This window comes from Humulus lupulus, chromosome X, assembly GCF_963169125.1.
Source record: "Humulus lupulus chromosome X, drHumLupu1.1, whole genome shotgun sequence".
NCBI classification, from domain to species: Eukaryota; Viridiplantae; Streptophyta; class Magnoliopsida; order Rosales; family Cannabaceae; genus Humulus; species Humulus lupulus.
This window is the reverse complement of record NC_084802.1, coordinates 184,210,115-184,235,423: the sequence shown is the minus strand read 5'-3', so window position 1 is coordinate 184,235,423 and position 25,309 is coordinate 184,210,115. Positions and strand designations below refer to the sequence as shown.

Here is a 25,309-nt window from a genome sequence, read left to right as displayed (position 1 = left end):
GCTGCCATAATAATAAGAACTACAAAATTGTCCGACTGTCAAAGAACACTAATTGCACTTCGAATCATTACACCTTAATCTGTACTGAAGTGTTCTGATTCAATGAAAATAAATGGATGGTTTCTATGGACCAATTCACTGTTGAGCAGCCGCAAATAATTTTGGATAGAAATAGGGGATTCCAGTGTGACAAGCATCCTGTTTTTTGCCATAACAACTTCAACTAGATGCTGGAATTGCCCACTTCGGGTCATCCAAAAGCAACTCTCCCCACAGAGTCAACACATTCCATTATCACATTTGATATTGAGAATGAGGAATTTAATTTCTTATGCCCACCACAGTCTGTAATGACCAATGCAATTCTGGCAATGATAGATGAACAATTATGCCATGCTTCAAGATGATAAAGTTGTTGATTCTTTATTTAGGGGAATGATCAGGTAACCAGTCATATCATTTCGACTACCATTGGTGGCAAGAATGGTGAACCCAAACAGGTAAGTAGTGGACAATTCTTGCTTTTCCTCTCTCTCTCTCTCTGTATACATATATATATATTGTAAATATATTTGCTTATTCACACCTTGCATTCTGAGGTGTATTTCTTTTATGCTTGTTACAAACAATTAGTTACACGGCTGAGCGTGTTGTTGGTACTGGTTCATTTTGAATCGTTTTTCAGGTATGAATATCTCACTCTCATTAGAATAGAAGTATTTGTTTCCTACTCTTCTCTAATCAATTCTACTTCATGCAAAATGTCTGGAAACTGGAGAAACGATGGCAATAAAGAAAGTTTTGCATGACAGAAGTTATAAAAATTGTGAACTGCAGTTAATGCGTTTGATGGATCATCCAAATGTGGTTTCTCTGAAGCATTGTTTATTTTCCACAACAAGTAAAGACGAGCTTTTTCTGAATTTAGTCATGGAATACGTACCTGAAACCATGTATAGGGTTCTGACGCACTATAGCAGTATGAACCAGAGGATGCCACTCATATATGTGAAACTTTATACATATCAAATACGACATTGTTTGTTTTAGTCCTAATTGTGTTGTAAATTATTATTTTTAGTTAGAGGTACTTTTTTATTTTATTTTGAAAATAATTTTTTTTTCTCTACAGTTATTTTAAATAAACCGCGGAGAAATATATTCTTTCTCGGCGGTTTACTTAAAATAACCGCAGAGAAAAGATATCATTTTCTCTACGGTTTTTTTAAGACTTTTCTTTGTGGTCGAATACACTGTAGTTCTTATTAATCCAAAACACTGCAGTGTATTAAGGGAAAAAACCGCGAAGAAAAAGTTATTTTGTAGTAGTGATTATTCTTCTCCCAACTCAATCTCCGTCGACGGCCACTCTCCTCCGTGCCTCTCCTCTTCCTCTGTGCATCTTCCTCGTCCTCTATTTCTTCACATATGGTATTTTATATTTTTTTGATTATTTTTAATCAAGAAGCCAAATTTCTTCTTTATTGATTATTCTTCTTTATATCAATAAAGAAGTCTTAAAGTCAAACTCCTAGCTTCTAACGGTAATAAAATGCAAACCTATAAAAGATTTGTTTTTCAAAACAAGAAAACAGAGCGTTCTTTTCTCCTAACGTCTTCTTTTCTCCCCAAACACAACTTCTTCTTCTCCCAACTCAATCTCCGTCGACGGCCACTCTCCTTTGTGCCTCTCCTCTTCCTCTGTGCATCTTCCTCGTCCTCTATTTCCTCACATATGGTATTTTTAATTTTTTGATTATTTTTTTAAATGCATTCGTGTTTATGAATTTCCTAGTCTAATAGTGATGATGTCTTTATATCAAAAAAAAAAAAAAAAAACTTCTTAGTCATGGCTCGACTAGCTTCTCTGTGTATGAACATTCTTATCATCATTCTTTCAAAAGTGCCACCGATAAGAGATCTGATTAGATGGAGAACCTTCAATCAAGAGTGGAATGAAGCACTCCGGCAATGTAGATTTTGTTAACATGCATTCAGATAATCAAGAAGCCAAATTTCTTCTCCAATTCAATCCTTCCGAAAGGACTATTGTCATTTTTCTCGAACCTTTGAAGCCCATTCAACATATTCATTTCGAGACACAGTTGGGTCTGGGTGCTCGATGGGCAATAAGTATTATGGTGGGTGGGAGTTGCTCGATTGCAGGTAGCTATCATGGTATTTTGTGTGTGCGTGGAACTCTTCTGCATGGCTCGGATAATGATGAACATGTTTATCTATGGAATCCTTCTATAAACAAGTTGAGAGAGCTTCCCCAACCACCACTGCACACCCCATTCCAATTACACATGGGATTTGGAAGCTGCCATAATAATAAGAACTACAAAATTGTCCTACTGTCAAAGAGCACTAATTACACTTCGAATCATTACACCTTAATCTGTACTGAAGTGTTCTGATTCAATGAAAATAAATGGATGGTTTCTATGGACCAATTCACTGTTGAGCAGCCGCAAATAATTTTGGATAGAAATAGGGGATTCCAGTGTGACAAGCATCCTGTTTTTTGCCATAACAACTTCAACTAGATGCTGGAATTGCCCACTTCGGGTCATCCAAAAGCAACTCTCCCCACATAGTCAACAAATTCCATTATCACATTTGATATTGAGAATGAGGAATTTAATTTCTTGTGCCCACCACAGTCTGTAATGACCGATGCAATTCTGGCAGTGATAGATGAACAATTATGCCATGCTTCAAGATGATAAAGTTGTTGATTCTTTATTTAGGGGAATGATCAGGTAACCAGTCATATCATTTCGACTACCATTGGTGGCAAGAATGGTGAACCCAAACGGGTAAGTAGTGGACAATTCTTGCTTTTCCTCTCTCTCTCTCTGTATACATATATATATATATTGTAAATATATTTGCTTATTCTCACCTTGCATTCTGAGGTGTATTTCTTTTATGCTTGTTACAAAAAATTAGTTACACGGCTGAGCGTGTTGTTGGTACTGGTTCATTTTGAATCGTTTTTCAGGTATGAATATCTCACTCTCATTAGAATAGAAGTATTTGTTTCCTACTCTTCTCTAATCAATTCTACTTCATGCAAAATGTCTGGAAACTGGAGAAACATTGGCAATAAAGAAAGTTTTGCATGACAGAAGTTATAAAAATTGTGAACTGCAGTTAATGCGTTTGATGGATCATCCAAATGTGGTTTCTCTAAAGCATTGTTTATTTTCCACAACAAGTAAAGACGAGCTTTTTCTGAATTTAGTCATGGAATGCGTACCCGAAACCATGTATAGGGTTCTGATGCACTATAGCAGTATGAATCAGAGGATGCCACTCATATATGTGAAACTTTATACATAACAAATACGACATTGTTTGATTTAGTCCTAATTGTGTTGTAAATTATTATTTTTAGTTAGAGGTACTTTTTTATTTTATTTTGAAAATAAATGTTTTTTTCTCTACAGTTATTTTAAATAAACCGCAGAGAAATATATTCTTTCTCGGCGATTTACTTAAAATAACCGCAGAGAAAAGATACCATTTTCTCTGCGGTTTTTTTAAGACTTTTCTTTGTGGTCGAATACATTGTTGTTCTTATTAATCCAAAACAGTGCAGTGTATTAAGGAAAAAACCGCGGGGAAAAATTTATTTTGTAGTAGTGATTATTCTTCTCCCAACTCAATCTCCGTCGACGGCCACTCTCCTCCGTGCCTCTCCTCTTCCTCTGTGCATCTTCCTCGTCCTCTATTTCTTCACATATGGTATTTTATATTTTTTTGATTATTTTTTTAAATGCATTCGTGTTTATGAATTTCATAGTCTAATAGTGATGATGTGTTTTTATCAAAAAAAAAAAAGAAAACTTCTTAGTCATGGCTCGACTAGCTTCTCTGTGTATGAACATTCTTATCATCATTCTTTCAAAAGTGCCACTGATAAGAGATTTGATTAGATGGAGAACCATCAGTCAAGAGTGGAATGAAGCACTCCGGCAATGTAGATTTGTTAACATGCATTCAGATAATCAAGAAGCCAAATTTCTTCTCCAATTCAATCCTTGCGAAAGGACTATTGTCATTTTTCTCGAACCTTTGAAGCCCATTCAACATATTCATTTCGAGACACAGTTAGGTCTGGGTGCTCGATGGGCAATAAGTATTATGGTGGGTGGGAGTTGCACGATTGCTAGTGGCTATCATGGTATATTGTGTGTGCGTGGCACTCTTATGAATGGCTCGAATAATGATGAACATGTTTATCTATGGAATCCTTCCATAAACAAGTTGAGAGAGCTTCCCCAACCACCACTGCACACCCCATTTCGATTTCACATGGGATTTGGAAGCTGCCATAATAATAAGAACTACAAAATTGTCCGACTGTCAAAGAGCACTAATTACACTCTGAATCATCACACCTTAATCTGTACTGAAGTGTTTTGATTCAATGAAAATAAATGGACGGTTTCTATGGACCAATTCACAGTTGAGCGGCCGCAAATAATTTTGGATTGAAATAGGGGATTCCAGTGTGACAAGCATCCTATTTTTTGCCATAACAATTTCAACTAGATGCTGGAATTGCCCACTTCAGGTCATCCAAAAGAAACTCTCCCCACATAGTCAACACATTCCATTATCACATTTGATATTGAGAATGAGGAATTTAATTTCTTGTGCCCACCATAGTCTCTATTTACCGATGCAATTCTAGCAGTGATAGATGAACAATTCTGCAATTCTTCAAGATGATAAAGTTGTTGATTCTTTATTTAGGGGAATGATCAGGTAACCAGTCATATCATTTCGACTACCATTGGTGGAAAGAATGGTGAACCCAAACGGGTAAGTAGTGGACAATTCTTGCTTTTCATTTCTCTCTCTGTGTATATATATATATATTGTAAATATATTTTCTTATTCACACCTTGCTTTCTAAGGTGTATTTCTTTTATGCTTGTTACAAACAATTAGTTACACGGCTGAGCGTGTTGTTGGTATTGGTTCATTTTGAATCGTTTTTCAGGTTTGAATATCTCACTCTCATTAGAATAGAAGTACTTGTTTCCTACTCTTCTCGAATCAATTCTACTTCTTGCAAAATGTCTGGAGACTGGAGAAACGGTGGCAATAAAGAAAGTTTTGTATGACAGACATTATAAAAATCGTGAGCTGTAGTTAATGCGTTTGATGGATCATCCAAATGTGGTTTCTCTAAAGCATTGTTTATTCTCCACAACAAGTAAAGACGAGCTTTTTCTGAATTTAGTTATGGAATACGTAACCAAAACCATGTATAGGGTTCTGACGCACTATAGCAGTATGAACCAGAGGATGCCACTCATATCAAGTATGACATTGTTTGTCTTAGTTTCAATTGTGTTGTAAATTATTATTTTTAGTTAAAGGTACTTCTTTATTTTATTTTGAAAATAAAAAATGTTTTTCTCTGCGTTTTTTATAAGACTTTTCTCTGCGGTCGAATACACTGTAGTTCCTAGTACTACAAAAAACCGCAGTGTATTAAGGACAAAAATCGCGAAGAAAAACCTATTTTGTAGTAGTGATTATTCTTTCTTTTTTTGTCTAATATTCCTATTACTACATTTTAGTAAATACTACCAAAAAATTTACTTATTATATAATCATAAGTTCTTAATCGCAATAAGATTTTTATCTTCATTGTATACATTTAGTAACATCAACTGATAATATTTTTTTTATTAAAATATAATATGTAATATAATTATCAACATGATCACTAATTAATATCTCTAGAAGAGTTTGAACCGCGCCGAAACTTTTTGAGTTTTTAGGCACCAAGAGGAGCTACCCATGGAGAAAGCTCTAGACATGGCGACTGTGGTGATCATGGATCATCCAAATGTGGTTTCTCTGAAGCATTGTTTCTGCTCCACAACAAGTAAAGATGAGCTTTTTCTGAATTTAGTCATGGAATATGTACCCGAAACCATGTATAGGGTTCTGACGCACTATAGAAGTATGAACCAGAGGATGCCACTCATATATGTGAAACTTTATACATATCAAGTATGACATTGTTTGTCTTAGTTCTAATTGTGTTGTAAATTATTATTTTTAGTTAGAGGTACTTCTTTATTTTATTTTGAAAATAAAAAATGTTTTTCTCTGCGTTTTTTTTAAGACTTTTCTCTGCGGTCGAATACACTGTAGTTCTTATTACTACAAAAAACCGCAGTGTATTAAGGACAAAAATCGCGAAGAAAAACCTATTTTGTAGTAGTGATTATTCTTTCTTTTTTTGTCTAATATTCCTATTACTACATTTTTAGTAAATACTACCAAAAAATTTACTTATTATATAATCATAAGTTCTTAATCGCAATAAGATCTTTATCTTCATTGTATACATTTAGTAACATCAACTCATAATATTTTTTTTTATTAAAATATAATATGTAATATAATTATCAACATGATCACTAATTAATATCTCTAGAAGAGTTTGAAACGCGCCGAAACTTTTTGAGTTTTTAGGCACCAGGAGGAGCTACCCATGGAGAAAGCTCTAGACATGGCGACTGTGGTAATCATGGATCATCCAAATGTGGTTTCTCTGAAGCATTGTTTCTGCTCCACAACAAGTAAAGATGAGCTTTTTCTGAATTTAGTCATGGAATACGTACCCGAAACCATGTATAGGGTTCTGACGCACTATAGAAGTATGAACTAGAGGATGCCACTCATATATGTGAAACTTTATACATATCAAGTATGACATTGTTTGTCTTAGTTCTAATTGTGTTATAAATTATTATTTTTAGTTAGAGGTACTTCTTTATTTTATTTTGAAAATAAAAAATGTTTTTCTCTGCGGTTATTTTAAATAAACCGCAGCGGTTTACTTAAATTAACCGCAAAGAAAAGATACCATTTTCTCTGCGTTTTTTTTAAGACTTTTCTCTACAGTCGAATACACTCTAGTTCTTATTACTACAAAAAACCGCAGTGTATTAAGGACAAAAATTGCGAAGAAAAACCTATTTTGTAGTAGTGATTATTCTTTCTTTTTTTGTCTAATATTCCTATTACTACATTTTTAGTAAATACTACCAAAAAATTTACTTATTATATAATCATAAGTTCTTAATCGCAATAAGATTTTTATCTTCATTGTATACATTTAGTAACATCAACTGATAATATTTTTTTTTATTAAAATATAATATGTAATATAATTATCAACATGATCACTAATTAATATCTCTAGAAGAGTTTGAAACGCGCCGAAACTTTTTGAGTTTTTAGGCACCAGGAGGAGCTACCCATGGAGAAAGCTCTAGACATGGCGACTGTAGTGATCATGGATCATCCAAATGTGGTTTCTCTGAAGCATTGTTTCTGCTCCACATCAAGTAAAGATGAGATTTTTCTGAATTTAGTCATGGAATACGTACCCGAAACCATGTATAGGGTTCTGACGCACTATAGAAGTATGAACCAGAGGATGCCACTCATATATGTGAAACTTTATACATATCAAGTATGACATTGTTTGTCTTAGTTCTAATTGTGTTGTAAATTATTATTTTTAGTTAGAGGTACTTCTTTATTTTATTTTGAAAATAAAAAATGTTTTTCTCTGCGGTTATTTTGAATAAAGCGCAGCGGTTTACTTAAAATAACCGCAGAGAAAAGATACCATTTTCTCTGCGTTTTTTTTAAGACTTTTCTCTGCGGTCGAATACACTATAGTTCTTATTACTACAAAAAACCGCAGTGTATTAAGGACAAAAATCGCGAAGAAAAACCTATTTTGTAGTAGTGATTATTCTTTCTTTTTTTGTCTAATTTTCCTATTACTACATTTTTGGTAAATACTACCAAAAAATTTACTTATTATATAATCATAAGTTCTTAATCGCAATAAGATTTTTATCTTCATTGTATACATTTAGTAACATCAACTCATAATATTTTTTTTATTAAAATATAATATGTAATATAATTATCAACATGATCACTAATTAATATCTCTAGAAGAGTTTGAAACGCGCCGAAACTTTTTGAGTTTTTAGGCACCAGGAGGAGCTAACCATGGAGAAAGCTCTAGACATGGCGACTGTGGTGATCATGGATCATCCAAATGTGGTTTCTCTGAAGCATTGTTTCTGCTCCACAACAAGTAAAGATGAGCTTTTTCTGAATTTAGTCATGGAATACGTACCCGAAACCATGTATAGGGCTCTGACGCACTATAGAAGTTTGAACCAGAGGATGCCACTCATATATGTGAAACTTTATACATATCAAGTATGACATTGTTTGTCTTAGTTCTAATTGTGTTGTAAATTATTATTTTTAGTTAGAGGTACTTCTTTATTTTATTTTGAAAATAAAAAATGTTTTTCTCTGCGGTTATTTTAAATAAACCGCAGCGATTTACTTAAAATAACCGCAGAGAAAAGATATCATTTTCTCTGCGTTTTTTTTAAGACTTTTCTCTGCGGTCGAATACACTGTAGTTCTTATTACTACAAAAAACCGCAGTGTATTAAGGACAAAAATCGCGAAGAAAAACCTATTTTGTAATAGTGATTATTCTTTCTTTTTTTGTCTAATTTTCCTATTGCTACATTTTTAGTAAATACTACCAAAAAATTTACTTATTATATAATCATAAGTTCTTAATCGCAATAAGATTTTTATCTTCATTGTATACATTTAGTAACATCAACTGATAATATTTTTTTTTATTAAAATATAGTATGTAATATAATTTTCTACATGATCACTAATTAATATCTCTAGAAGAGTTTGAAACGCGCCGAAACTTTTTGAGTTTTTAGGCACCAGGAGGAGCTACCCATGGAGAAAGCTCTAGACATGGCAACTGTGGTGATCATGGATCATCCAAATGTGGTTTCTCTGAAGCATTGTTTCTGCTCCACAACAAGTAAAGATGAGCTTTTTCTGAATTTAGTCATGGAATACGTACCCGAAACCATGTATAGGGTTCTGACGCACTATAGAAGTATGAACCAGAGGATGCCACTCATATATGTGAAACTTTATACATATCAAGTATGACATTGTTTGTCTTAGTTCTAATTGTGTTGTAAATTATTATTTTTAGTTAGAGGTACTTCTTTATTTTATTTTGAAAATAAAAAATGTTTTTCTCTGCGTTTTTTTAAGACTTTTCTCTGCGGTCGAATACACTGTAGTTCTTATTACTACAAAAAACCGCAGTGTATTAAGGACAAAAATCGCGAAGAAAAACCTATTTTGTAGTAGTGATTATTCTTTCTTTTTTTGTCTAATTTTCCTATTACTACATTTTTGGTAAATACTACCAAAAAATTTACTTATTATATAATCATAAGTTCTTAATCGCAATAAGATTTTTATCTTCATTGTATACATTTAGTAACATCAACTGATAATATTTTTTTTTATTAAAATATAGTATGTAATATAATTATCAACATGATCACTAATTAATATCTCTAGAAGAGTTTGAAACGCGCCAAAACTTTTTGAGTTTTTAGGCACCTGGAGGAGCTAACCATGGAGAAAGCTCTAGACATGGCGACTGTGGTGATCATGGATCATCCAAATGTGGTTTCTCTGAAGCATTGTTTCTGCTCCACAACAAGTAAAGATGAGCTTTTTCTGAATTTAGTCATGGAATACGTACCCGAAACCATGTATAGGGTTCTGACGCACTATAGAAGTATGAACCAGAGGATGCCACTCATATATGTGAAACTTTATACATATCAAGTATGACATTGTTTGTCTTAGTTCTAATTGTGTTGTAAATTATTATTTTTAGTTAGAGGTACTTCTTTATTTTATTTTGAAAATAAAAAATGTTTTTCTCTGCGGTTATTTTAAATAAACCGCAGCGGTTTACTTAAAATAACCGCAGAGAAAAGATACCATTTTCTCTGCGTTTTTTTTAAGACTTTTCTCTGCGGTCGAATACACTATAGTTCTTATTACTACAAAAAACCGCAGTGTATTAAGGACAAAAATCGCGAAGAAAAACCTATTTTGTAGTAGTGATTATTCTTTCTTTTTTTGTCTAATATTCCTATTACTACATTTTTAGTAAATACAACCAAAAAATTTACTTATTATATAATCATAAGTTCTTAATCGCAATAAGATTTTTATCTTCATTGTATACATTTAGTAACATCAACTGATAATATTTTTTTTATTAAAATATAGTATGTAATATAATTTTCTACACGATCACTAATTAATATCTCTAGAAGAGTTTGAAACCCGCCGAAATTTTTTGAGTTTTTAGGCACCGGGAGGAGCTACCCATGGAGAAAGCTCTAGACATGGCAACTGTGGTGATCATGGATCATCCAAATGTGGTTTCTCTGAAGCATTGTTTCTGCTCCACAACAAGTAAAGATGAGCTTTTTCTGAATTTAGTCATGGAATACGTACCCGAAACCATGTATAGGGCTCTGACGCACTATAGAAGTTTGAACCAGAGGATGCCACTCATATATGTGAAACTTTATACATATCAAGTATGACATTGTTTGTCTTAGTTCTAATTGTGTTGTAAATTATTATTTTTAGTTAGAGGTACTTCTTTATTTTATTTTGAAAATAAAAAATGTTTTTCTCTGCGGTTATTTTAAATAAACCGCAGCGGTTTACTTAAAATAACCGCAGAGAAAAGATATCATTTTCTCTGCGTTTTTTTTAAGACTTTTCTCTGCGGTCGAATACACTGTAGTTCTTATTACTACAAAAAACCGCAGTGTATTAAGGACAAAAATCGCGAAGAAAAACCTATTTTGTAATAGTGATTATTCTTTCTTTTTTTGTCTAATTTTCCTATTGCTACATTTTTAGTAAATACTACCAAAAAATTTACTTATTATATAATCATAAGTTCTTAATCGCAATAAGATTTTTATCTTCATTGTATACATTTAGTAACATCAACTGATAATATTTTCTTTTATTAAAATATAGTATGTAATATAATTTTCTACATGATCACTAATTAATATCTCTAGAAGAGTTTGAAACGCGCCGAAACTTTTTGAGTTTTTAGGCACCAGGAGGAGCTACCCATGGAGAAAGCTCTAGACATGGCAACTGTGGTAATCATGGATCATCCAAATGTGGTTTCTCTGAAGCATTGTTTCTGCTCCACAACAAGTAAAGATGAGCTTTTTCTGAATTTAGTCATGGAATACGTACCCGAAACCATGTATAGGGTTCTGACGCACTATAGAAGTATGAACCAGAGGATGTCACTCATATATGTGAAACTTTATACATATCAAGTATGACATTGTTTGTCTTAGTTCTAATTGTGTTGTAAATTATTATTTTTAGTTAGAGGTACTTCTTTATTTTATTTTGAAAATAAAAAATGTTTTTCTCTGCGTTTTTTTAAGACTTTTCTCTGCGGTCGAATACACTGTAGTTCTTATTACTACAAAAAACCGCAGTGTATTAAGGACAAAAATCGCGAAGAAAAACCTATTTTGTAGTAGTGATTATTCTTTCTTTTTTTGTCTAATTTTCCTATTACTACATTTTTGGTAAATACTACCAAAAAATTTACTTATTATATAATCATAAGTTCTTAATCGCAATAAGATTTTTATCTTCATTGTATACATTTAGTAACATCAACTTATAATATTTTTTTTATTAAAATATAATATGTAATATAATTATCAACATGATCACTAATTAATATCTCTAGAAGAGTTTGAAACGCGCCAAAACTTTTTGAGTTTTTAGGCACCTGGAGGAGCTAACCATGGAGAAAGCTCTAGACATGGCGACTGTGGTGATCATGGATCATCCAAATGTGGTTTCTCTGAAGCATTGTTTCTGCTCCACAACAAGTAAAGATGAGCTTTTTCTGAATTTAGTCATGGAATACGTACCCGAAACCATGTATAGGGTTCTGACGCACTATAGAAGTATGAACCAGAGGATGCCACTCATATATGTGAAACTTTATACATATCAAGTATGACATTGTTTGTCTTAGTTCTAATTGTGTTGTAAATTATTATTTTTAGTTAGAGGTACTTCTTTATTTTATTTTGAAAATAAAAAATGTTTTTCTCTGCGGTTATTTTAAATAAACCGCAGCGGTTTACTTAAAATAACCGCAGAGAAAAGATACCATTTTCTCTGCGTTTTTTTTAAGACTTTTCTCTGCGGTCGAATACACTATAGTTCTTATTACTACAAAAAACCGCAGTGTATTAAGGACAAAAATCGCGAAGAAAAACCTATTTTGTAGTAGTGATTATTCTTTCTTTTTTTGTCTAATATTCCTATTACTACATTTTTAGTAAATACAACCAAAAAATTTACTTATTATATAATCATAAGTTCTTAATCGCAATAAGATTTTTATCTTCATTGTATACATTTAGTAACATCAACTGATAATATATTTTTTATTAAAATATAGTATGTAATATAATTTTCTACACGATCACTAATTAATATCTCTAGAAGAGTTTGAAACCCGCCGAAATTTTTTGAGTTTTTAGGCACCGGGAGGAGCTACCCATTGAAAAAGCTCTAGACATGGTGACTGTGGTTATCATGGATCATCCAAATGTGGTTTCTCTGAAGCATTGTTTCTGCTCCACAACAAGTAAAGATGAGCTTTTTCTGAATTTAGTCACGGAATACGTACCCGAAACCATGTATAGGGTTCTGACGCACTATAGAAGTATGAACCAGAGGATGCCACTCATATATGTGAAACTTTATACATATCAAGTATGACATTGTTTGTCTTAGTTCTAATTGTGTTGTAAATTATTATATTTAGTTAGTGGTACTTCTTTATTTTATTTTGAAAATAAAAAATGTTTTTCTCTGCGTTTTTTTTAAGACTTTTCTCTGCGGTCGAATACACTGTAGTTCTTATTACTACAAAAAAGCGCAGTGTATTAAGGACAAAAATCGCGAAGAAAAACCTATTTTGTAGTAGTGATTATTCTTTCTTTTTTTGTCTAATATTCCAATTACTACATTTTTAGTAAATACTACCAAAAAATTTACTTATTATATAATCATAAGTTCTTAATCGCAATAAGATTTTTATCTTCATTGTATACATTTAGTAACATCAACTGATAATATTTTTTTTTATTAAAATATAATATGTAATATAAGTATCAACATGATCACTAATTAATATCTCCAGAAGAGTTTGAAACGCGCCGAAACTTTTTGAGTTTCCGGGCACCAGGAGCTACCCATGGAGAAAGCTCTAAACAAGGCGACCGTGGTGATCATGGATTATCTAAATGTGGTTTCTGTGAAGCATTGTTTCTTCTGCACAACAAGTAAAGATGAGTTTTTTCTGAATTTAGTCATGGAATACGTACCCGAAACCATGTATAGGGTTTTGACGCACTATAGAAGTATGAACTAGAGGATGCCACTCATATATGTGAAACTTTATACATATCAAGTATGATATTGTTTGTCTTAGTTTTAATTGTGTTATAAATTATTATTTTTAGTTAGAGGTATCTTTTTTATTTTATTTTGAAAATTTTATTAGATTTTTTTGTGTGTTTTCCTCTCATTTTAATGTACGTAAATTAATAAAATCTGAAACATTGCTTTTCAGATTTTCAGAGCCCTGGCTTATATCCACATTGTTCCTGGAGTTTGCCATAGGGATGTGAAACCAGAACCTGTTTGTATGTTTCTAGGTGGGTTTTGTTCTTTTATGTAACAGACTGTATGTCTAACCTATTATGTTGCAAATACACTACAGGTTGATCCTCTTACTCATCAAGTTAAGTTATGTGATTTTGGAATTGCAAAAGTTTTGGTATGCTTACCTTGTCATTTTTCCTCTTTTACATTTCTAAATATAAGTTTGTGGTGGTCGGGCTCGAAATCACGGTGACCATCTTTGGGTATTTCCGGCGGGAAAATTTTGGACAAGACAGAGATTGTTATATCTTTATAATTAGCTCTGGAAACGGTGAGAGAAAAAAATGAGTATGGGTTATTAATTTTGGACAAGAGAGAGATTGTTATTAATGAAATTGTAGGAAAACTCTTATCTTTTCTGTGATCAAGATTCTTAGAATTCAATCAGTAATGACATAAAACAATTGTAATAACTAATATATCAGATTAGTTATAATGAAATGCTAATAATAAAAAGTTAAATGCAGAAAAATAAAGAAAGAACACCCAGAAATTTTATAAAGGTTCGAACCAGATCAATCTGGCCTACATCTTGTTTGATCCACTATCATCATCATCAATTGATGCAATCTCTTAATACAATTACAGTTGAGAATAAGCACTTCAGGGCTACCAAGAACCTTTCTCTCTCTAAGGTTCTAATCTCAAACACTTTCTAATAGTTGTGTTTTTCTCTTAGTCCTCACAACACACACGCTCAAATTCTCTTTCTCTGTATTCTCTCTTTCTCTCAATACAACTTATCTCGTCTCTCTTTTTCACACACTTCTTTAAAATGAAAGACAATAACATATATATATATAGGCTGCCAAGTTAGTTGACAGCTAATACAGTTAGGTTAGTTAGGATTTTTAGGAAAGATCTCCACAAAAATTTATTAATATGCCAACCTAAACACTTTTCTTATGCATAAGTGTGGTCCTGAACTTTTTTTTTTTACCAAAATACTCCTTTCATTCAAAAAAAAAAAAAACATTTGCTTTTCTCTAACATATTATCTTATATCTCTCTCTCTCCCTCCCCTCCCAGCATATCCTTCTGTCTTTCTATCATGTCAGCACCACCACCACCTCCCTACAACATCAAGCTCTCTTTCTCTCCCACAAATCGTCTTTCTCTCTCCTTTCTTCTCGTCTCTACTCAAGGCTATCTGAAAATAAAGATTGAAGTACTCGTGATTAAATTTTTTGTGTTCTATTTAAAAAAAAATGCAAGACTTTAAACATACTAAACGTATAGATCTCGAAAAAAAATACTAAAACTAAAAAAAATCAATTTAAAATTGACATCTAAGCTAAAAGTTATGTCTCACCAAAATTTTTGTCTACTTTCAATGCATAGCATCGCAAATATTTGATTTTGGGCTAAAAAATCAAGTTTTCATAGATTTGTCGCAATTGCATCGCAAATCCATGATTTTGCCCAAAATATCAAGTTTTCATGGAAGCATCATAATTACATCGCAAATGCATATTTTTTTGCCAAAAATCATGTGTTTGCGATGCAATCATGATACATCCATGAAAACTTGACTTTTTGGCAAAAATCATGCATTTACAATGCATTTGTGAAAACTTGATTTTTTTGGCCCAAAATCATGCATTTGCAATGCTATAGAGATGTTTTGCGCTAAAATTAAAATAATTTTTTTTTCCAATCTTAGTATTTTTTCGAGATCTATAAATTAGAATGTTTAAAGCCTTAATTTTTTTTATGTAGAACGCAAAAAAAATAAAAAATAAAAAATCGTGGGTGCTTCAATGATTGTGGATTTCTATTTTCTCTTTGTTTTCAGATGGTCATGAGTAGAGAGAATGATAAATACCTTCATTTGTGATGTGTTTTACGATGCCTTTGCGATGCTTTTGTCCATGTTATGATGTTAGAGATGGTTATGTGATGCATTTGTGGTGTTTTTTTTTTTTATATTTTTTCCTTGTATTTTGAACTAATTGTAATTTTCAAAAGAAATTTAATTAAAATTGTAAAGTTTGATATTTTGATTTTTGGTTTTTAGGTCTGAATTTTATTTATTAAAATTATTTTAAAGTTTTAATTAATTTAAATAGATTTTTATAATTATTTTTTATTAAAATATTTTTTTATTTATAAAACATGAATGTATTTTAGTCAAATGGAAAGAAATTGACCATAAAATTTCTGAATTGTCATTTAACAAAATACATGGACCGATCACATATTACGGCAAACCACAAGAGCCAAACTGATATTTTTCTTTATAATTATTAGAGTTATTTGTTATCATTTTTTTTTTTTAAAAGACCTTCGAAGGATATAAGTTTTTACTTTTCTTGTTTATTCTAATTAATATTCTTTATAATTATTTTGGCAGATATTATCACCCATAAAGTTGTTGTCTTTTATTGTGGTTTCTTCATTGTTCATATAATAATTTCACTTTACTAATATATATATATATATATATAGTTTGATTATTTGCAGCCACAAGAAGCAATAAAGTCAGCCTGATTTCTTTTCTACTTCAAATTTGATGATGTCCATCGTGAAATTCTAAACGTTCATTTTCGATCATCAAGCAACAAAATGTGTGTTAATAATTATGGTGATCGTTTCTTCTTGTTCTACTTATTATTCATGTTGTTGAACCAAACTTCTTATCGTATCTTACTGGAAAACTATATTATTACTTGTTGATCAACTTTTTGGGTGTAACTTAGTTTTCTTTATTACAATTCTAATAAGCATGGTTGGTTAAAACTCAAATTATTGTATACTTTTTATTTTTTCTTAATAGAAAGTTATAGTAGTTTTGTAAAAACAAAATATATATTTATTTATAATAGGTTTGAATTTACAATGAATTTAATAAATAAAATTATTACAAATTATTACAAATGTAATAATAAAAATAAATTAAGAGTGTATATATTTTTGGACCTTGTATTTTGACTCATTACTTGTTTAGGCGCAATATTTTGATAAATTATTTTTGGACCATGTATTTTGTAAAATGGTTCAAAATCTTATTCAATCAATTTTTTTTAACTAAAATTAGAAATAATTCACCAAACTAACAAGTCAGAACAAAGAAATAATTATTTTGTGTTGTCATATTCAATTTTTTATTGATCAAAATTAGATTTATGGAGTTTATTTAAATCATTTTACAAAACTTAAGATCCAAAAATTAATTTTTCAAAAACACATGGTCTAAACATGTAACGAGACAAAACACAATATCCAAAAAAAATATAAGAGATTTGATTGTTAAGAAATAAAATATAAGGATGAATTTGCTAATTTTAATAAATTTAGAGGACAACCATGATAAAAATATTACAATTATTTTGTTTGGAATTTTTTTTTTTTTGAGAAATTTTGGGATGCATTTTCAGAAAAAAGAAAAGAAAAAAAAGAAGAGAGTCATAAACTTTCCGGTCATAGCTAGCCTAGCCAGTAGCAAGTGAGACAAGTCAGTCGGACAACTCATATATCAAATTTGTAAGGAAAAGAAAACCACTTAAATAGAAACAATACTCTCTCTCTCTCTCTCTCTCTCTCTCTCTCTTCTTTGAATATATATATAACATGTAAAAATTGAAAGTTGTTCTCACCGGTTCTCGTTCTCGATCTGATCTGATTCGATCTCACGCAACAAATTTATGCTATTACAGTACAGTGGTGCTGAATTGATTCAATTCAAAGACATCTTCCAAACTCCATTTTCATGTATCTAATTTCGATTGGATAGGGCGATTTGGGGTTTCGATTTTTGTCCAAGATATCAGATATGGCGGGGCCGAATATGGATCAGTTCGAAGCTTACTTTAGGAAAGCAGATTTGGATGGCGATGGCAGGATCAGTGGAGCTGAAGCCGTTGCTTTCTTCCAAGGTGCCAATTTGCCCAAACAAGTTCTTGCCCAGGTTTCTTCTTCTTTTCTTCTCATCTTTAGGTTTTTATGCATCACTTCTTCTTCGTCTTCTTATGTAGATGTAGATATAGATATATACTCAATTGCCATTGCTGTTTTCGAATTCTATACCTTAATATCAGAGATTAACAATTGCAGATCTGATTCGATTACTGTTAAATTATTAATGTTATTATTACGGTTCTTCATTTAATATCAAATTTCTTGGTTAAGCTAAATATTTGTATATGTAATTGACGAAAACCATAGAATTCGCTTCGAGTTTAATATATTGTTATCTGTTACAGTTTTGTTTTTCTACAAAAGAAGATGAAGTTCTGAATTAGCCATCTTATTGTTCTTTATCGCCTTTGAATAACAGAATTTCAAAATTATAATGTGCGATGTTTATGATTGTCAGATATGGATGTATGCCGATCAGACCAAAACTGGTTTTCTTGGCCGCCCAGAATTCTATAATGCTCTTAGACTTGTGACTGTTGCACAAAGTAAGCGAGATTTAACACCTGAAATTGTCAAGGCAGCATTGTTTGGTTCTGCTGCTGCCAAAATTCCTCCTCCGCAAATTAATCTAGCAGCTGCATCCGCTCCTCAACCAAATGCTCTTACAGCTGCCCCAGCCCCTGCCCCCATCCCCCAACAGATGGGATCGGTTGCACCACCATCTCAAAATTTTGGATTTAGGGGCCCTGGTGTTTCTAATGCAAATTTTAACCAGAGCTTTTTCCCTCAGCAAAATCAGTCTGTGAGGCCACCCCAAGCCATGCCGACAAGTACAGGTAGTATGGCTCCCAATGTCCTGAACTCCAGTATCTCAAACGATTGGCTTGGTGGGAGGCCTGGGCCTCCTCCTACTGGTCCTAGAGGGATCACTCCTTCTGCGTCCCCTCCTGTAGTTAGACCACAACCTGTAGTTTCTACGCTTTCCCAACCAGCAGTTAATGACCCAAAAGCACTAGTAGGTTCTGGAAATGGGTTTTCTTCCACTACAGGTTTTGGTGGTGATTTGTTTTCTGTAACCCCTTCTCTACCTAAAGAAGACTCTTCTAGGTCTATGTATTCTGCCACTAGTGCTTCTGCCACATTGGCTGTCGTTCCAGTTTCTAGTGCACCCCAGTCTTCCAACAAAAACAGTTCACTTAATTCATTGCAGGATGCATTCTCCGTGCAGCCTGCAGCTAATCAATTTCAGCGGCCACAAGCACCTTTGAACCCAAGCCAGCCGGCTGCCCCTGGTTCTTCCTCTTTCACGTCATCTGGTACTTCAGTTGGAGTGGGAACCACCACACCAGGCAATTCACAGCTTCCCTGGCCAAAGATGAAACCATCTGATGTCCAAAAGTACACTAAAGTGTTTATGGAAGTAGACACTGACAGAGATGGAAGAATCACCGGCGAGCAGGCCCGGAATCTATTTTTGAGTTGGAGGTTGCCAAGAGGTGAATTTTTTCCCCCCAATTTGAATGCATTGTTTGTTTGGATGTTTAGTTTACTATTTCCCATTTTTAACATAGGTTTCATTGGCTTTACCAGAGGTCTTAAAGCAGGTGTGGGATTTATCTGATCAGGACAATGACAGCATGCTTTCGTTGAAGGAGTTTTGCTTCGCTCTTTATTTGATGGAACGGTTTAGAGAAGGTCGCCCTCTTCCAGTTGCCCTTCCAAACAATGTATTATTTGATGAGACCTTGCTGTCATTGACAGGCCAACCCAGGGCCCCTCATAGCAATGCAGCTTGGAGTCCAAGCCCTGGATCTGGTAAGAGTAGTTCTTTATGTATTTGATTTTGCCCTTCTCCCTTCATATGTTTCTTGATAGGCTTTTTTCTTTTTCTTTTTGTGTTTAGGTTTTGGACAGCAGCAACAAGGGATGCCAGGTCCTCAGCCAATGGGGCCTAATGTTAATTTGAGGCCAACAGTGCAGGCAAATGCTCATAGGCGAGATGGAGTGCAATCAAATCAGCAAAGTTCAAGAGCACCTGCTTTTGGCGACTTGTTTCCAGATCAACGTGACAATGGGCATCAGAGTTCTGCTGTATCAAAACCTGAAGAAACAGCAGCTGCAGGGAAAAAGGCATGTCCTTTGCTCTAGTTCATTTATTGCAGCTACTCATTTGCTTTTATCAGAATTTTTTCATTTTCTTAGATAATAAGGAATTTTTTTCTTTGATTCTTGTAGGTTGAAGAACCAAAGAATGTCATATTGGATTCCAGAGAAAAGATTGAGTACTACCGCACAAAAATGCAGGAACTTGTGAGTAGCTTCTGTTCTTAATTTTTTGACCATCTGATTTTAGTAAACCACTGTTGCCAATTTTTTTTTGAAACAAAGCAGCACTACTTGAATTAATCAAAAAGTATCAAATACAAAAAGAAAGAGCGTACAGAAGTTGTACACCCAAGACAGAACTCAAAAAATAAAATACAAATAAAAACCTTTCCTTAACAAAAACAGAAAAAATAGAAATAAAAACTCCAATTTCACAACCACGACGAGAAAGCAGCGTCTTTGAAATTCCTATCATTATGCAGTCACAGAGGAACTTTTAGCCTTAAATTATCCCAGTCTCTTCAATTCACTTTCCTCGTCTTCAAAAATTCTTTTATTCCTTTCCAACCATAAAACCCAAAGGACAGCAGCTACGTCTTGGCCTCCTTTAATCTGAAATAGTAAAACTTTCTCACATTGAGCTGGAATGCACCAAATAAGGCTAAACTCCTTTAAAAGTCTAAACCAAATCTGCAACGAAACAGAACAATGCAGAAATAGATGGTTGACAGACTTTGGTCTATATCTCTGTATTACCTCGTGAACATTCAGCTTACCCAACATGACCTGCCATAAAAAAACTTTGACTTTTGGAGGTACAATGGTTTTCTAAAGGGAAGAAGCCCACTGAAGTGTTCCACTTGCAGTGTAATTTCTGAGGGTGTCAAATGCTGCTTTACACGAAGACATCTCTAAACCCTGCAATCTTTCAAGAATATGCACCAATTTCTACTACGCACTCTTTTTAATAAGAGAAGAACCTCATTCATCTCTCCATCATTTAAATTTCTGAAAAAAAAATGAAAATTCCAACTAATTTGTTCCCCATCCCTTTCCTGTAAATTCCAACCATTATTGCCAAATTGACTTAGTTTCTTTCTTTCCTAAGAATTAAATCACATAAATGTAAGTTCACCGACTTGGGATAGTCTTTCTCTGAACTTGTGAAATTAGTCTATTTCATTATTGCTTATGATGCTTGAATCATAAAGAAGATACTAAACTTGGTATTTTGGGTTGAAAACAAACCTGACTTCAGTAGTTCTATGACGTTTGTTACCTTTGTTTGTCACTATCGATTCTAATGTGGTTCGCCTCTTTTTATTCTTCATTTGTTATTGTTTATGGCTTTATGCTATCTTCGTTTCAGGTTCTATACAAAAGCAGATGTGATAACAAATTAAATGAGATTACAGAAAGGGCATCTTCAGATAAGCGTGAGGTACTTTAAAAATTTACTGATTTTATTTTTCTTAAAAATAGTTTGAGTGTCGTGTTTAATATATGGTTACAATATTTATTGCAGGCTGAGTTGCTGGGGAAGAAATATGAAGAAAAGTACAAGCAAGTGGCAGAGATAGCATCTAAATTAACCATCGAGGATGCTACTTTTCGTGATATTCAGGTGATATATGCAGCACCATGACTTTCTCTGCTCAATAGTGCTTAGCTTTGTTTTTGACTAGTTTCTCCCACTCTCAAAAATTTATTGTCCTTATAGTATGTCTTTTGGGTGTGAAAGGGTACTCTATCTGCTTCTTAGTTAGAAGTTACATATTATTGGTGAATTTTGTTTCTTGGCTATTCACATAGCATAATTACCTTAAAAGAGCCCTCATATTAATGTTGTTCTCAATTTATTGGATGTCTCAATTTTTTTAATATTTTATGTTATGCTCTTGATTCTCTCCCAGGCAAGGAAAATGGAGCTGCATCAAGCAATTGTCAAAATGGAACAGGGAGGCAGTGCTGATGGTATCCTTCAGGTTAGCTATGACTAAGAAACTATAATGATCTGTTAGAAGTTCTAGATAAGTTTATTTTTACTGACAAAGCAGTACTTATAGGTTCGTGCTGATCGTATACAATATGATCTTGAGGAGCTTTTGAAGGCTTTAACTGAACGTTGCAAGAAACATGGATTACATGTTAAGTCAAGTGCGATAATTGAGCTTCCAAAAGGTACGTATGTCTTTCTCGATGTTCAGTATCTGCTGCTACCTTCAACAAAGAATCTTTGTTTAGATAGAGAGCACAAATAGTATAATTTTTTGGAGTGCGCATGCTGTATACAAACATGCGTAAATACTAGGTGAAAGCAACGTGCATTGCACGTTTGCTTAGTTTGATTTAAAAAATATATTAATTTATTTTTATTATATTTTTTAATTATTATATAAATTTTAAATAAATAATGTCATACTATATACAAGAATGACATAAAACATATTTTAAAAAAATAAACTAAAACATCGTCTATAGTTCTAAAAAAAAATAAAAAACCGTTAAACAAAGAATTCATTAGAAATACACTTTTCATATATAAAGATATGGTGCATTTTAATTTTTATTTAAAATTTTAAGATCCAACAAAAAGTTATATATATAAATATATACTATTTAATTAATGGTTAGAACAATTAATACAAGTAATTTCTCATTTAAAAAAAATAACTATATGGCAAAATAAGAAAAATTGTATATTAATGTCTTATTTCACTATTGGATAAACAAAATAAGTTAAATGAAAAAATAAATAGTAATAAAACAAAGAAAATAATAAATTTAAGCACATAAATATTTTTTTGTTATAGTTTTGAAAACATAATTGATAGAGTAATTTAAATATTTTAATATAAAGTTTTAAAATATGTGATAATTTTTATTTTTTTTAAAATTTATTTATCTTATTTAGATGATTTTAAAACTAACGGAGTTAGAGAACAATAGAAAAAATGTTAAATCTACCCGAGAATAATAATTTCTGTCAAACTCACATTTATAATATATAAAGATAAGGATATGTTCTTCTTCAGGAATATTTACACCTTTACATATGAATATATTATTAAAATACATCTGTTTTAAGATAAGCCTATATACTGTTTCTGGTGAACTCGGATGTACTTACAAATGGTTCATTCTTAGAATTTACTTCTTTCTTCATGCTTCACAGCAAGCCCCGCTAATTATCTTTCCCATTTTCCAATGAGTGGTGGTAGTTTTGAGTACATGGAAGTTTCTTTCAATTGGAAAAACGAGAAATTTGTAGAATTACACATAATTGCAACCTGTTATTTTATTTGTTATATTGCCTGAACAATTTACTTAATTGTGTTTCATTTATGCATTGCTCAAGGCTGGGAACCCGGCATTCAAGAGGGAGCAGCTGTTTGGGATGAGGAATGGGATAAGTTTGAAGATGAAGGTTTGCCCTCTAGTTGTTCTTTTGCTTAGATTGTATTTTGGTCTTCAATAAACAGTGTCAATTTTACGGATGCATTGAAGTAAAGTATTTTTGGAAAATATGTCGACTGATACTTGTTTATTTGTGTGGAAACAAAAATTCAACTTTCAGGATTTGTGAATGACCTCACAATTGATGTGAAAAATGCACCTGTTAGTCCAACATCTCAATCGGCTTCTGTTCAGAGGGAAATGCTTTCTGCCGATGGTGCCCTTGTGAATGAATCAGTATTCTCCCATAATGAAGATGAATATGCAAGAAGCTCTCATGATAGTCCAGCTGGAAGAACTGCTGTAGAAAGTCCAACTCAAGAATTTTCAACTGCTCATTATGGTAAAGGTTCTGAAGCAGATGCAGAAACTCATAGGTGGGGGGTTGATCTTTGTTTATCCTCTTGAATTTTATCCATTTTTAGCAGTCATTGATAATATCATATGATAATGCTGATTTAAATTCTCTTTGGGCAGAAGCTTTGATGAGTCAACATGGGGTGATTTCGACAATAAAGATGATGCTGACTCCGTTTGGGGATTTGATGCTTCAAAAACCAATGTGAGTCTTTGCTTCCCGAAGCACCTTGGCCTTTTTCATAACCTTTTAATTAGACACTGAAACCTGTGTGACCGTTATCTGTTAAACATTCACCTAAAGGTCTTCTAAATAAGGCTATTTAATTCCCTAAAAGATTTTTTTCCCCCACATTGGTTGAACTTATACATGAAATTTTAATGTCAAAAAATTGCAATTTTCTTTTAAAATACATTTTGGACCTGGAAATAATGTGATTTACGTGCTTCAATTTTTAGCTTGTATACATGAAATCTTTATTTTAAGAATATATTTTTCTTTTAAAGACATTCTACATCTGGACCTGGAATGTGATTTACCTACTTCCTTATTGTACCCATATCCCTGTATTATTCTATATTGAAGGTTATATCTGATGCCTGGAATTTTTCAAGATTTGGTGATTGGGCATGTGGTTAAGCTTATGAACTATAACTAAAACGCATTTATTTAACTCTTTTGCCTGGAAATTGGATGTACTTGCGTCTAGGCCTAAGTGAGATGCAGTTGCCTTTAAAGGCGCACTGTTAAGCTCTATAATGACATTGGTTTTATGCTGCTGTGTCATTTGTTTTGTTGTAAACATTATCAGACTATTTTATAGTTTTTCATAATCTCAATCCTCTTTTCGTGCAACTCTCATGTCATCCTTCTCCTTCAGGATTTCTTTGGTTCAGACAGTTTTTCAATTGACCCTGTGAGAACGGGATCTCCTAATGCAGAAAGCGCCTTTCAGAGAAAAAGCCCCTTTACTTTTGATGATTCTGTGCCTGGCACACCACTTTCAAGGTTCGGCAACTCACCAAGGTACAGTGAGGCAGGTGATCACTACTTCGACAATTTCTCGAGGTTTGATTCCTTCAGCACGCACGATGCTGGATTTTCCTCTCAGCCTGAGAGGCTCACTCGATTCGACTCCATAAACAGCTCGAAAGACTTTGGCCCCAATTCTTTCTCAAGGTTTGATTCCATGAGCAGCTCCAGAGATTTTGGTCAGAATCACGAGAGGTTGACGAGGTTCGACTCCATAAACAGCACAAAAGACTTTGGTGCCAGCAGTGGCGGTGCCTTCTCATTTGACGACACAGATCCATTCGGCTCCTCTGGTCCATTCAAGGTCTCATCTCCTAAGAAAAGTTCTGATAATTGGAATGCATTCTAGTTGGTGATCTTATTATGTTATTGCATTTTCCCGATTTTGTTGTGGTAATATTAGGGGTTTGATGAATCACGTAGCAATTATCATGATTTTTGTGTGTTGTTGTATAGCTTGCTATAGATGAATTAGTTCTATTGTTTTTGCTTGTATGGCCTTTCCTTCCTGGACTTTCCTTTGAAGATGTGTTTCTTGTTCCATTTTTTTCTTTCCTTTTTGGGCTATGCAAAGATTTATTTGAAAAAAAATAAATCAATGAATAGACGTATATTTCTTTAAAATTATGTAGTATGTTGTTTTGAGAACTTGACTCTGTCTAACCTACAATATTTTGGAACAAAGAACTGGAATCTCAAATTTTGAGGGAGCATACTTGAGCTGGAAATTTTAATTGATGATAACAATCATGGTCTTTCATTTCATATTATAGA

The 25,309-nt window shown here is 32.8% G+C and overlaps 1 protein-coding gene and 1 pseudogene across 2 annotated transcripts; both read left to right on the top strand.

Annotated features, from left to right (window-relative positions):
* Nucleotides 1-227: 227 nt before the first annotated feature.
* On the top strand, nucleotides 228-15,562 carry LOC133806494 (shaggy-related protein kinase zeta-like; annotated as a pseudogene).
* A 1,673-nt stretch (nucleotides 15,563-17,235) lies between these two features.
* On the top strand, nucleotides 17,236-25,159 carry LOC133803919 (uncharacterized). Of its 2 annotated transcripts, none has more exons than XM_062242065.1 (13): nucleotides 17,236-17,632; nucleotides 18,041-19,079; nucleotides 19,174-19,398; nucleotides 19,487-19,713; nucleotides 19,819-19,893; nucleotides 21,059-21,130; nucleotides 21,215-21,313; nucleotides 21,603-21,674; nucleotides 21,756-21,870; nucleotides 23,048-23,116; nucleotides 23,267-23,522; nucleotides 23,626-23,707; nucleotides 24,384-25,159. In XM_062242065.1, the coding sequence occupies exons 1-13, from the start codon at nucleotides 17,498-17,500 to the stop codon at nucleotides 24,882-24,884; spliced, it is 2,967 nt and encodes a 988-aa protein (XP_062098049.1). In that variant the 5' UTR covers nucleotides 17,236-17,497; the 3' UTR covers nucleotides 24,885-25,159. The 2 variants fall into 2 exon arrangements, with proteins under 2 accessions (XP_062098049.1, XP_062098048.1); XM_062242064.1 differs by having other exon boundaries at nucleotides 17,237-17,632; nucleotides 23,623-23,707.
* Nucleotides 25,160-25,309: the final 150 nt, after the last annotated feature.